The sequence below is a fragment of the Choristoneura fumiferana genome, chromosome 28 (assembly GCF_025370935.1).
Source record: "Choristoneura fumiferana chromosome 28, NRCan_CFum_1, whole genome shotgun sequence".
Classification (NCBI taxonomy): domain Eukaryota; kingdom Metazoa; phylum Arthropoda; class Insecta; order Lepidoptera; family Tortricidae; genus Choristoneura; species Choristoneura fumiferana.
This window is the reverse complement of record NC_133499.1, coordinates 1,044,614-1,059,697: the sequence shown is the minus strand read 5'-3', so window position 1 is coordinate 1,059,697 and position 15,084 is coordinate 1,044,614. Positions and strand designations below refer to the sequence as shown.

The 15,084-nt window shown below is 38.7% G+C and overlaps 1 protein-coding gene across 1 annotated transcript; it reads left to right on the top strand.

Moving 5' to 3' along the window:
* Window positions 1–962: 962 nt before the first annotated feature.
* Window positions 963–14,156, top strand: LOC141443857 (uncharacterized). Its single transcript, XM_074109221.1, has 6 exons — window positions 963–1,121; window positions 5,231–5,311; window positions 7,823–7,921; window positions 9,616–9,701; window positions 10,348–10,515; window positions 11,317–14,156. Exons 1-6 carry the CDS (start codon window positions 1,079–1,081, stop codon window positions 11,443–11,445), a joined length of 606 nt encoding a protein of 201 aa, XP_073965322.1. The 5' UTR covers window positions 963–1,078; the 3' UTR covers window positions 11,446–14,156.
* Window positions 14,157–15,084: the final 928 nt, after the last annotated feature.

Genomic DNA, 15,084 nt, shown 5'->3' with positions numbered 1-15,084 from the left:
AACATATCTCAGCTTGTTTGTTTCTTATTTAGTCACTTAAGCAGCGACACTAGCGACATCTATGCTGTAGCCCTCATCGAGAAACTTTCAGCACTCCATTGGAACTAACCGCTCACCCGGACAAGAGATATTGTTATTAAGCAAACAAATTAAGATTGGTTTAAACCCTAAAAGTAACAAAAATTTGAAATAAAAAATACAAAATGATTCCAAAAACCAATCTTGGTTAGGTAGTTGGTTATTTGGTAAATACTGACAATGCCAATTAGTACATCAAACAATGTAAGTAACTAATAAATTTCTAAACCATTTGCACCATAGCAAAACCTGTTGACCTCTCATACATACATTTTGTACAAATTATGGAAAACCACACCACATCTTAGTACAGCACAGCGCTCTCACTGTGCCACTTTGACTAACAAAGTTCACCATTTTGCGGAAAAAATTGCATCGAGTGACATAACTGGAAAACACTATCTGCGCAAACCACTATTGGTTTCGAAATATGAAAGTGGTGGTCAGTATCCGTACCAAAAGTGTATAACCGACTAACACATTAAACACTAATCTAAACTGTAAATCAATGGTTATAGAGTCCAATTTGAAACGGTGCGTAGAGTTAACTTGCGTCGCGAAAGTTGAGCGTGTCAGTGTGGTGAATGGAAACTCACACATTGGCAGTTAGCGAATGATGAGAACGTGCATTGTAATTTCAAATGTATAAGCTAGAAATAAGGTTGAAATTTTATTGTTTTTATTGGACACACATACATCAAAAACGTTTAAAATTTCGAACAAGTTTGACAGCGAACGGATGTGTTAAACCCATGAGTCATGTTAAAGGAATGTTAGTTCTAATAGTAGGTAATTAGGGTGCATAATTAGTTGTTAATATTGCGTACTTGTGACCTTTGCGCGTAGTGAAAGTTGGAATCATATGTTCCGAGTTCAGTTTGCCGCCAAAACTTGACGTGTGCAGTTTACTTTTTTAATTGTTTTTTTAATTCCCATATATTCAGCCAAGTTTGAAATGAGATTTTAGTGTTTTTGTACTTTATTGGAATTTGATGCAAAAATGATTGTGAAGTGTGTGAGCTTTCTTTTCCTTTTTTCTTTGGGTGAGTGATTTTTGTATTGTAATTGCTAGGTATTTAATAATTTATTATTGAATGATCTAGTAATTCGAACTGGTTCAAGATAGTCAGATCGGAATCGAGATTAAGGTCAGTTTACAAATAAAAATAGTATTTCTTTATGAACATTATTGTTTGATACCATAGGTACGTATATCATACTGCAAGTATTATAAGCAGTATGATATTTTTGCTTTTCTGAATTTTGTGTCATATTTGTTTTTTAACACGTATTTTAAGTACAAAGTTGCAAATATTTTTCATTAGAAACCATTTATAGCTTTACTAAAACAGTACATTGGATAGTTATTTTTGTGTGCAGCGTGGTTTCTTTCATTATTTTTTTCTGTCTTATTGTATTTTGTCACTATTTTCGTAATCACACTTGAAAAGCTACATGTATTTGGATTATTTTCTACATGGATTCTTGGCTTACAAATGATGACAAAGGCTGTAGAGATCACTAGTAATAATAATTCTTTAATATGTTTGTGTTTAATTTCAAGTGGGTCCCAGTTACTTCTTAACTGTTTTCATTCCAAATGTTTTCTTTTGTATCGAATATCTGTAATGTAAACACAGGTCTCTCTCTCTTTATCTCTTTCTGAATGCACGACCATAATTCGTTGCCAAAATAAAACAAACTCCAACTGCCACCCCCAAAGCCTTACCAAATGAAATCGTTCATTTAAGTTTTGTGTAGGTAAGGTACGTTCCATATCCTTGTACTATCACCAGCTTGCTATTATATCTTGGTATACCAGCACCAATATCTGTCTATTTCTGTCATGTAGATACACGTCACGCAGCACTGGACTACATACATTTTACATTATCAGAATTTACTTGATTAACAACTCTGAGTGTTGCAGTGCGCGATTAAACCGGAATCCCTTCGCCTTGATTGAGCGGATACTTTGTTGTTTAATGACCAAATTATGCATTTCCTGTACAGTATGAACGTACGCGCCATTAATGACTTAATGACGTCATCGCGTTAATGTCCATAGATTGGTTTAACATGGTGCGTGTCAATTATAATTAATTATAATAATAGTTATATTATAATTACTACCATCCTGATTTTTTTCAAGTTTAGATTTTAGGGGGGGAACGCTCGACTTTAATGAAAATTTGCACTTTAAAGTTGAATAATTATTAAAAATCGTCTTAGCAAACCCCTAATGGTTTTAAAAGACGTATCCAACGATACCCTGTAACAAGGCTGACCAAGCCTTGTCGATTGTTAACCTCTTCCTCATTTCATGTTTTGGTTCGTTTTAAAAATTCAATTCAAATTTCAATTTTCGAATATCCACTGTACTTTCAAATTCAGCACTTTGTTTTTATGTCAAAATTCATCAAATATTCATTAAGTATATCAAACTTTCAAGGAAACTATAAACACTTTAGAGTGAACGGTACTAGGTATAACGGCTAAGTTTGCTTGAGAATTATTATTAATTTAAGAGTAAATAGCAGCCTAAGGAAAAAATATACATAAACTTGGAATATTCCGTACAAAATACGAAACCCTTAAAAAATATTACTTAATTTTTCGTATTAGCTACGGAACCCTATTTCGGGCGTGTCCGACACGCTCTTGGCCGGTTTTAATAAATAAAATCATCTCAAGATTTGTTTTTTGGCAAAAACATTAACCCACTTATACCTACGGTTTATACCTGAACTAAAACGACATAGCCAAGCGAATTAGCTCGTTGACGTGGCAATGGGCAGGCCATATAGCGCGGAGAACAGATGGCCGTTGGGGCCGAAAAGTTCTCGAGTGGAGACCGCGTGGCTAGCGCAGCGTAGGACATCCACCAACAAGACGGACGGATAACCTGCAGGGCTACTACGAAACTGGAAACTCGAAGTTCGTGTGGTGCGGTCCCTCTGACACTTGTACTATTTAATACGAGAGCGAGAGGGACGGTACGATACGAACTTTGAGTTTCGTAGGTAGTAGCCCCGCTGGTTAAAGCCGCGGGTTCATGGTGGATGCAGGCGCTTCCGAACGAAGCAACCAGAGGTCTATGGGGGAGGCCTATGTCCAACAGTGGACGTCCTACGGCTGATGTGATGAATTTAAATAATTTATTGAATCAGGCGTTACTTTGCGGAGGTCCATATCAATGAACTAAAATAATTTCCTTGCTCACCCGCGACCTTACGATAGCTAAGCTTATGCAAAATATGCGTGTTCATGCAGTTCCTCCACCTCCACACTGTAAGAACACACACAAATCACACAAACCCATCTATCACCACCACCACACTACACTGACGCGTTTCGAACTCAACCAGAGCTCATCTTCAGAGTGACACGCGTACACCATGCTACCAGTTGGAGGTGGAGGAACTGCATGAACACGCATATTTTGCATAAGCTTATATGTATTGTAAGGTCGCGGGTGAGCAAGGAAATTCTTTTAGTTCAGTGATGAATTTATTTTAGGAATCATTAAGTGAGCACTAAGTCGACTGTACTTAGCATACTTAGTATACTGTAGCCATGGCCCGCAACCTGCACTTAACCGACCCGTCGCAGAAGGTCGGGTTATGCAACATGCAACTACACACGTGCTGTCGCAACGCTTCGCTTTACCTCGGACAGTCTTACTCTCAAACTGTCATTTGACACAATTTTGGAAAGAACAAAAAAGTTTTGTTAAGAAAAAAAATTTTGACACGAGTTTTTTTTTGCTGACTAGGTATAAGTACTTTTTAGGGTTCCGTACCCAAAGGGTGCCAACGTAACCTTATATTACTGAGACTCCGCTGTCTGTCTGTCTGCCTGTCTGTCCGTCCGTCTGTCACGGGCTCTATCTCTTGAGTCGTAATAGTTAGACACTTGAAATCTTCACAGATTATGTATTACTGTGGCCGCTATAACGACAAATATTAAAAACAGAATAAAATAAATATTTAAGGGGGGCTCCCATACAACAAACGTGATTGTTTTGCCGTTTTTTGCTTGATATTAATAACGGCAACAGGTAATAGACTCTTGAAATATTCACAGAATATTTAACTGTATAATCACTTTAAGAATAAATAATTAAATTAAAATAAAATAAATATTTAAGGGGGCCTTTTTTGCTAATTTCTAATATTGTATAGATAATGGTACGGAACCCTTTGTGCGCGCGTCCGACTCGCACTTAGCCGGTATTTTAGATTGTTTCAGTGCCCAGTTTAAAATAGGACAGACCCATCACTTCCTGTCATCATCCGACGGACGGACGGACGTACAGGACAAAACTGCAAAGATTCCGTTTTTTGTTCCTTTAAATCCTAAAAATTAATGAATGACTCAAATACATAAGAAAACTAATAAAAAACTAAAATGTTATGACACAAATAATCAACAACTACAAAATCCTCGTGACACGGGAATTTAGTATAAAAAAAAAACCTATAAATAGTTACTCTTATTGTGTATCTAATAGTACATTGTGTCCTAAGGACGGTAAATAAAGAATTACGAACGAGAGTCTATTAGAAGCCCGAAGTCGAAGACTGAGGGCTTTAATGAGTCGATGTTCGTAATTCTAGTACCGCCCGTGCGACATACAATGTTTTTCATCACATTTGCGAGTAAAATTTAATATTTGTAAAAGAAAAAATATAATTGTTCCAAATATTGGCGATACCTTAGGCTGCGCTCTTGGTAGCGCCGCCCTCCCCCTCCCCTCCCCCTCAGCATGCGCCGCAACGTGCGGGTGCATGTGTTCCTGCAGCAGCGCGCGCAGCACCAACAGTACGGGCACTGACTCATTTACCGACCTTGGGCTTCATGACAAGAAAATTTGTACGGGCAATGACTCATTTACCGACCACGGGTTTCATGACAAGCACATTAAGGTCGAGGGTTTTATTTGGGGGGTTGCAACCAAGGTAGCCTGCATGTTACTTACGACACTGTTTACGAGCAAGTGTGATGAAAAAAAGCAAAAACAAAAAGGTTACACAATACAAAAAGTATAGCCACGTTTCAACTCAAATAATGTCAATAGTACGGAATCATTTTGATTCACACTTGACCATTTCTGAGATTTCTTAACAAGATCTCCTATCCATATTTCCAGGATGCTGCTCCGTCATCATCCCGGAGGAGCTGCCGTCCCTGCTCTCGGTGGCGTACTCCAACATACCGCCCATCAAGAAAGGTATGACTTAGCTTTCATATTCAAAAAGTTTGTATAATTATAAAACTTCACGCAGGTGGTAGGACCTTGTGCAAGGTCCGCCCGGATTGCTACCACCATCTTGCTCGCTAATCCTGCCGTGAAGCAGCAGTGCTTGCACGGTTGTGTTTCGGCGTGGAGAGTAAGACAGCCAGTGAAATAACTGGCACTTGAGGTATCCCATCTTAGGCCTCTAGGTTGGCAACGCAGTTGCAGATGTTTATGGGCGGTGGTGATCTCATGCCATCAGGAGACCCACTTGCTCGTTTGCCATCCAGTCAAATAAAAAAAAACTAGTAAACACCCGCGGCTTCGCACGCGCAATTCATTAACTAACTAGATACAGCAGTTGAATTGAAATTTCTGGATCTACTAAATTCCCGTGGGAATTCTCAAAAAATACATTATGCATTTCATTAACGTTGTAACACACCCGTGCCAAAATTCATGACTCTTAAGCCCAGTGGTTGGAGTTTCGAGTTTTGATCCCTATCCCGTGGGTATATTTGGATAATAATTTTCTACCAGTCTGAAGTCGGTGCCTCAGCACGAGCCAGCAGGCAGGAGTGGACCTATAGTCGTCTACCTCACCTACTACGCACTATAATATTGGGCTTCGATCACTCCTGCTGGCTCGTGCTGAGGAACCGACTTCAGACTGGTAGAAAATTATTGTCACGGTTTTTTGTAGTCGGTTCAATTTTTAGTTATAGATTTTTTTTAACGCTTTTTAGTGTAAGTAATCTAATACAATAGTTTAATGTCAACTGCTTGTCACCTTTTACGAAAGATTGGTTTTTCCGATTCAGAGACGTTAGTTATTGAGGAGTCCTAGTGCTTCACCACCCGTTCCATTTTACCATATGCATTACGAGAAGCATAAATTGCAACTGTATTAAAGTAATTGAAATTCAACCCCGTGAAATACTTTCCTCACAGTCGAAATGAAAAGTAGTGTCTAACTCGGGTGAAATGGGTCACTTTCCACCCTTGGTTATCAATCTACTATTCTGTTTCAAGCAATTTTGTAAGCGGGTAATTGATTGCTATGTATTTTTGAAGGCGTCAAATTATTATGGGCCTGCAAACGATGGTGATGAGTAGTATCCTAATTCACAGCTCGTAGTCCCGCTCCTCCAACGTTCGCAAGGGCTATAGTATAATAACTTTTTTCAAAAATGTCCTTATTCCTTATTCCTTACATATTAGAAAGCTAAATGCATAGTTTATGGTCAGCGAATAATTAAAAAGTTAAAAAGATTGCAGGCGCGCTATTGTGGAGTCTCAAACTTTTTAAAAAGTGAAACGGCCATGGAAATGTTGGCACAAGTCGTATACAGCCAACTGAAATGTCTGCTATCATTTATTTTGTTGGAACTCCAGACTTTTTTATTGGATCTGAAACAGTTTGTGGTGTTTTTGGTGGAAAAATACACCTGCTGTTTTTTTAATGAAAAAAAAGGCGGGAAAGCATGAAAAATGTTATTGGAATAAAATGAAATGTCTATATTTTGTCGAGAAAAGGTTTATTCTAATTTAGTTCTTTCCTTCACCATTTTTGAGAGAAGCTTTATATTAGTCTCGGCTGGAATAGCAATTACTGGCTTCGTATTAGTTTAATTCTCATACTCAGCCAGCAATTGGGATGCACCAAAAAAAAAACCTAAAGTTTTTATATTATTTTTGGACAGAATAGGATATTTTAAGATACCATTTTAATTGATTTTTAATTTGGATGAGTATTTAATTTTTTATATTTTTTTACGAAATACGATGGATGACGTCACAGTGAGACAGCCACGTTCCATTGCCTAGAAAAATTCAGGTTGTACATAACATAATCTGTGGCATTATAATTTGACAAAAATTCAAGCACGGCTTAGGGTCTTAAATGAACCATGACAAATAGTTTTATTTATTTCTCTTCTTTTAGCTTCGATTATTCCTATGTTTGTTTAATGCTGTGATAGTTAATAGATATTTTTTATTAAAACCTGCAATTAAAATTCTTTTGTATTTACTTGTAACGTAGTAGGTAATTTAATAATTTAATTTGTAAAAATACATTGGAAATACTCGTATACATTTCGGACTTAACGATAAATGACAACTGTTTAAGGCCGGGTGCGCATCATGTGATTAAAGTTCTATCTTTGTCACTCTTTACTATTATAAGCAGAACAGCAACATTTCAAACTGTCAATTTGCTTAAGAATGTAGACCTGCTTTATAACTGCCTTTGTGACGGGACACTGCAGGGGTCAAATGAGGGTCATTACTTAAATATTGTGTATTTAATTCAGTTTATCACATTTTTGGAATCTGATTACTGAAAACGCTTTTCAAAGCCTATTTCTCCAAATGGTTTTCGATTTATTACATGTTGTCAAAAATTAGGACATCTCAATTGCTTACTTCCAGGCCAGAGGCCACGACAATAAATAATCTACTAATAATAAGCACTACTAACCAGCTATACCCTCCCCGTTGCAGGCACGGACTCCCGCGTGGGCTTCGGATTCGCGTTCGGCAACCACGCCGACTTCCAGGTCATGTTCGAGCTGGGCCCGCAGACTAATACCGCGCCGCTAAGTGAGTCTATTGGGATGGGCATGGGACACAAACAGTTGCATAACAGGGATCAAAAAAGGCGAGTGGCGTGGGTAACGATGTGAGCGTGGCGAACATCGTAAAAAGACGCCACGAGCTTTTTTAGGGTTCCGTAGACAAAATGATAAAACTTAACCCTTATAGTTCGCCATTTCTGTCTGTCTGCCTGTATGTCCGTCTGCGGCTTTACTCAGAGACTATTAGTGCTAGAAAGCTGTATTTTTGCACAGATATATTTAGCAAAGGGTCTCTATCTCTATTGTTTCCCATAAAACGTTATCCATCATAATTTTTGCAAGTCATATTATTTTAAGTTCATATTAACTTCCTGTTTCACCATCCATTGATCAAAATTATTTGACGGATAAATGTGATGCCGTCTCTGTTTGATTCCATCGAATAGACGGAGACGGCATCACATTTATCCGTCAAATAAAATAAACAATGGATGGTGCATGGGACAGTCCCTAAACAGTATAAAGTGGAGATCCGATTTTCGCAGGTCATAATTATTGTTACTCATAAAATTGGTTAGTCAAAACATTCGATGTCCATATACATTGTATGCCATTCCATAATGTTAAAGGCAATAAAGTAGTTTGTTAATAATTGTTGTAAGGTCTTTTTTCGGAGGTAATAATGATTGATAGTCACCTAATAAGTTGGTCATAACATTTAACGTCATGATGGTGTCAAACTTCATAATGTTAAATTCACTAAAAAACACTCATAATAATTATAAGAAGGTACCTTTTCATTTCTTCGTCATAAAAATGAAATACCAAAACTACTTCTGGTAGCAGTTTGCATCTGTAAGGGTCACAGTCCTAACCTAACCCACTACTCTCCTGATAGTAGTACCCTAGAGGCGTTGCAGTTCCAACCTAAAACTAACCTACTTTTCTAGTAGCAGTTTGTTTCTGTAGTGGTCACAGTTCTAACCTAACCTACTCTCCTGATAGCAGTACCCTTCTAGAGGGGTTGCAGTTCTAACCTAACCTAACCTACCTTTCTGGAATCAGTTTGCTTCTGTAGGGGTAACAGTTCTAACCTAACCTAATCCACTCTCCTAATAGCAGTACCCTTCTAGAGAGGCTGCAGTTCTAACCTAACCTAACCTACCTTTCTGGAAGCAATTTGTTTCTGTAGGGATATCAGTTCTAACCTAACCTAACCCACTCTCCTCATAGCAGTACCCTTCTGAAGAAGTCGCAGTTCTAACCTAGTAGCAATTTGCTTGTGTAAGAGCCGTAGTTCTAAGCTAACCAAAACTATTTCGAGTTTTTTTATCCATAGCGTTTTACATCATAATTTTTATCACTCATAAATATTAATTAGCGCTTTGAAATGTATGCCTGGAAATGTTTCTGAGTAAGTAATTATCTTTATGCATATCAATGTTATAGATTTGGTTTCTTAGATCTTATTCACTTTAGACATCAAAAAGATATGACCAATAGTACGTCACAACTCCTGACTTTTAGTGGATTTGTATCCAGACGAAGCGTTAGCAGGCCTCCCACCAGGTGGACGACGACATCGTGAGAGTTGCGGGCAGGTGGATGCAAGTGGCGAGTTGTCGTTCATTGTGGCGTTCTAAGGGGGAGGCCTTTGTTCAGCGGTGGACGTCTTCCGGCTGATGATGATGATGATGTTGAAAATGATACCTGTTCCAGACGGGCAGCCGTTTGGCAGCAGCAGTTCGGGGAGCGCCAAGAGACAGGCGCCCGCGCCGCCCAAGCTCACCAAGAACAGGGAAAAGGTACGTAATCTTGTTTACACGAAACTAACCATAGCGCGTATCGCATAAACTCTTTTAGTAGAATAATTACTTCGCATAAAATGTACTTGACATAAGAAACGTTTCGCATAATTTGGCATAATAAAAATATGAGTACATTTTAAAATATTTTTTTGAATAAAATCTTATTAAGTATAAAGCTATGGTAACCTAGTGGTCGGGGAGGGGTCAAGCGGTTTGTGACAGAGGAACAAAACAACTGCAATTTTTCATGGCGATTCGTGGTCTAAAAATGGTCAAAATAGGTGTGACGTACTTTATATGGATGGCCCCTTGGGCCACGCGAGTTTTTCGAAATGAGTGTGAAATTACACTTGCTGGCTGCAGTAGGAACGGGCCGGCTCGACCGGGTTAGTAACACACTCCCACAGAATACCGGCGCGAAATAGTAGTTTTGCTACTGTGTTTCATACGGTAAGTGGGAGATCCGGAGGCTTAACTCCCCTCCCCCCATCCCTCTCTCCTCACTTCCCCCTTTAGCCCCCCTATTGCCCACGACCTAGGTCCGTGTGATTTTTTTCTATTCCCAAACTTAAAAAGATGGCTTGGAGGACAAACATTTTTGACGATGTTGGATGATTATTTAAGCAAACTTACCAACTTCCAGCTCCTAGCATCAGACCCCACGAGCTACCTCCACGCGTGGGCGTCCAAGATGCGCGGTCCGCCCCCCACCGAGCTGCCGAGCCTGGAAGACTCCGTCGTGGAGCTGGTGAAGAACAGTCGCGGGGAGTACGAGATACACCAGCCCAAGCCCGCCCACATACCGCATAAGGTACTGGTATCATTTAAAACAAATCATTTGACGACCGGATGGCTAAGAGGTTAGAGATCCTCACTACGAAGCTTGAGGTCCCGGGTTCGATTACCGGCTGAGTGAGTGAGTATGTTTGTTACTTCTTCACGCTGAAACGGCTGGACGAGTTTGGATGAAATTTAGCAAAAAGTTAGTTTATAACCTGGATTAAAACATAGGAATCTCCAAATAACAACCGCTGGGCTTAGAGTCATGAAATTTGGTATGTAGGTAGCTGGACATCTGGAATAACACATAGGATACTTTTTATCCCGATGTCCCGATGTTCTCGAACTAATAATTGCTGGGCATAGTCATGAAATTTGGCATGGGTGTTTTAATTTAACGTCAACGAAAACTACGATGTAATTTTAGGGAATTCCCACGGGAATTTAATAAAATCCCGGAATTTTAATTCAACTGCTGTATCTAAGGATTTACGCGTGCGAAGCGAATAAACATAACAAGCTTCTATTTAACTTGCCATTTTTGTTCAAACTACCTATGCGTCATCCAGCCGGAAGATGTCCACTGCTGAACAAAGGCCTCCCCCTTAGAACGCCCAATGAAGGACAACTCGCCAATTGCATCCACCGGTTGCCCGCAATTCTCACGATGTCGTCAGTCCACCTGGTGGGAGGCCTGCCAACGCTTCGTCTTCCGGTTCGTGGTCTCCACTCGAGGACTTTTCTCCCCCAACGGTTACGAGCGATGCAGCCCGCCCATTGGCACTTCAACTGTAAAGTATATACGTATAGTATTTATGAAATTGTTTTCCAGGTCATGGAAGACTTGAGACGGCTGTACGGGCAGAAGAAAGAAGAAGCAAAGAAGCTCACAGAAAAGAAGAGAAGCGAAGCGGAGATAAAGAAGATCACGGAAGATTTGTCTAACGTCGATTTGGATTAACACACCTACTCGTGTCTCACTATACTTGAAAGGTTTAGGTAATTAACTAAACGTAAAAAAGAGCAGCAGGCAGTGGCCGGCGAAGTGCCAGAACCGATATGGCGGCGTTTCATGATATGCCTAGGAATTTCATGATCTGCCTAAACTGGTAAATTCATGATATGCCTAGAAATTTAAGGATCTGCCTAAACGCCACTAGGCAAATCGTTAAACGGTGAGTTTTGAACGATATGGCGTATGTCCATTGGCCAATTCATGAAATGGCGCCATTTCACAATATGCCTAGGAATTTCGTGATTTGGCGGATTTTACGATCAGCCGCCGGCCGCCGACATATCTATTCTATCTATCCGACATTATAATGCAAACTATAAATATTTCAATACAGAAATGTAAATGCTTAGATAGTATAATGAGAGAATTTCAATATTTAAGACACTAATTGACGTTGTTTTGTTTACATTTAGTTAATTACCAAGTCCTAAACCTTTCAAGAATCCATACTATTTAATATTATAAATGCGAAAGTGTGTTTGTATGTTTGTCCGTCTTTCACGTCGAAACAGAGCAACGGATCGACGTGATTTTTGGGATAGTTTATGGGCACGAGAGTGACATAGGCTACTTTTTATCCCGGAAAAATGCACAGTTCCCGAGGGAACAGCGCGCGATAACCGAATTCCACGCGGGCGAAGCCGCGGGCAAAAGCTAGTAATTATTATAAATGTGAAAGTTTGTAAGTCTGTTTGTTTGTTACCTTATCACGTCTGAAGCACTGACTATCTCCCGGGGAACATAGGATAGTTTTTATCCCGGAAAATGCATAGTTCCCGCGGGATAGCGAGAGACGAACTCTACGCGGACGGAGACGCGGGCAACAGCTAGTTTTTATCAAAGTTAAGAATGGGGGTGTCTGTGACAGGGAGTTGGTTGGTGTTTCTTAAATGTCCGAGTGCTCGTCGCTGCCCCAGTAGTTGTCATCTTTAAATAGTTTACCTTTACATGACCGAATTTCACTTTCTATACCAACGTTTGCCATAAAATATATAGAACCGTGATGTTTTCAGGCTTTTTTAAATATCATCATATATAATGCAGTAGGTTAGGTTAGGTTAGTTTAATATCAATATCAATGAAGAGTATACTATTTCAGAAATAAATTACTTTATGGCAAATGAAAATTCTAGAAAACGATACATTCGGGCATATGAAATTCGGGCAAACGATAGAGAACCCTTTAAATTCGTGTCATTAGCTTTAAAGGTGTTAGCAGGTGTCATCTATTGGGCATTAGTGTGTACTACGTGCGGTGTTCCAAAATATCTTCATCATCCCAGCCTATATACGTCCCACTGCTGGGCAGGGGCCTCTCTCAGAACGAGAGGGCTTGGGTTGTAGTTCCCACGCGGGCCCGTTAATAGAAACCTTCACACACTTATATTAGACTAAAACCTAAAATTGCTAAAAGTGGCTCCGAAGCGGTAACGTTTAATGTGCTCTGTCTACACCATTTGGGAATACAGGCGTGATGTTTGTGTGTGTGTTTTGCAGATTTCTTTGCAATGTTTTGCTTCTCTGTAAAGCTCGTGGTAAATTTCAAAAGCAGTGGGATGTATATAAGCTGGAATGAATAACCGATGACAGTCCGGTTTATAAAGTAGATGTCCGAGTGCTTGTCACTGTCCCAGTATTCGTCATCTTTAATTATCGTATGAGCTATGAGTAATTAGAGGTTTTTTTTTGTTAAATGGTATTTTTGCAGAAGATACTTATTTAAATAAGGTTTAAAAGTATGTATGTATGTAAACTATTTATTGCACATAAAAATAAAAATACAAATACACAGAGAGGAGAACAAAGGCGAGCTTATCCCTAAAAAGGGATCTCTTCCAGCTAACCTAGCTAAGTAAACTTAAAGTAAATAAATATATAAGCAAACAGGAAGATAAAAGGGTACGCCATATCTGACCTAGATTTGAATCCCAAACCCCAGACCCTGATGACAAAACTATCATAATTACGGATCTTATTGTGCGTAAAACATGCCAAAACTCGAAAACACGAGTTTCCTCGGAGATAGGATCAAATTAGATGAGACATTCGTCCGCGAAAGCTCCCGGGCGAAAATTGGATCGTTTTGACCGCACAGTTAAACGTCATTCGGATTCCTCATTTATTAGCACAATGGAAAGAAAAGTCGCAAGAATTTTAATTAGGTACTCTAAATTTAGTTTATATGAAATCTTATTTCATTCCTTCGCTTATGACGAAAGAAACACGCCCCAAAACGCTGAATATTTGCCCACCTACATAGCAAAATTCGAAAACGTTAGAGCCATTTTCGAAATCCCCAAAATAAATGAATATAGAAATAGAAATAGAAACGTTTATTCGCTAATTCGCAAATTACATATTATAAGTACACAAAATAAAACAAGTATAAAATAAATATTAATGACAGTATTTGCGAAATCGCGAAACGGTCTCAGCTCAGCATAGTGTTGGCCGTAAAGGCCATATGGTATATGAATTGCTCGTTTAAATATATTAGATGGTTAGATTTCATTAGTCAGAGATGGCATCTATTGGGCATACGCATGTCGAATACTAGGACGTTTACCTTACCTTATGTGTGACTGTGAGGCTACTATAAAATGGTGTAATTTAGGAAAAAAAGTATTTGTACAGGAAAATAAAAGTTTTATACATTTTTGTCAACAGTTTTATTTCAACTTTTATTCCAGCAGAAAAGTGGAACATAGAACCTCCTCGTTTTTTAAACCTAATATGTAATGAAATAAAATATCTCAAAAACGGCTCAACCGATTTTAATAAAATTGTCTCAGAACCATCGCTAGAAAACCTGATTTAAAATAAAATAAAAAAACACATTCAAAACCGTCCACCCGTTTAAGAGCTACGTTGCCACAAACAGACAGATCATGACCAAAGAGTTAGTACCTACTTTATAGAAATCATGATATATTTATTAGTAACAAAATAACATGATATTTGCAATCGATAGAAACGATATAGCTGTACCTATTTTCGAAAAAATAGTTGAAATAATACAATATTATGGCATTTAAGATATTCAAAAAACCGTGTACGGTTTTGGGCTAGTGCTGCACTCTGACGGGAGAAATTTTCAGTAATATTCCCATATATTTATTTATAATTTATTACACGCTTTACCTGTCTAAATTCGACCAACTTCCAGTAGTTGGATTGACTTGAAATTTGGTATACTTATGTAAATTGCGTGACCATACAATAATCTGGTAGTGACATCCTGGTAGTCCGGCCAGGATCGTCTCCGCAGGACGGAACTCTTCAACGGTTAAACGGCATCAACTTGAAATTTGATTATACAAATGTAGTTTGGGTGAACATAGAAGTGCGGTCAACAAAAAGTACAGTCAGCAAAAAAAGCTTGTATTAAAAATGTTTTTTTTTACCAAAAACTTATTTTATTTAGCAATTTTCATCGCTTGTAAGGACCCCAAAACACCAGTACTGTAATCAACAGGTATGTTCCACCGAATGCAAACACAGTACCTACAATTTTCCACTTATTATTAAGGAGGGGTTACGAAAAACTCCTCCCTACCTCCAAAAAACATAGGCGGAGTCTTAAAT

Excerpts from the sequence above, each read along its gene's own strand:
- LOC141443857 (XM_074109221.1), top strand. The coding sequence starts at position 1,079 with ATGATTGTGAAGTGTGTGAGCTTTCTTTTCCTTTTTTCTTTGG. Across the intron at positions 1,122-5,230 it reads TCTTTTCCTTTTTTCTTTGG|GATGCTGCTCCGTCATCATC; the intron begins GTGAGTGATTTT and ends CCATATTTCCAG. Across the intron at positions 5,312-7,822 it reads CATACCGCCCATCAAGAAAG|GCACGGACTCCCGCGTGGGC; the intron begins GTATGACTTAGC and ends TCCCCGTTGCAG.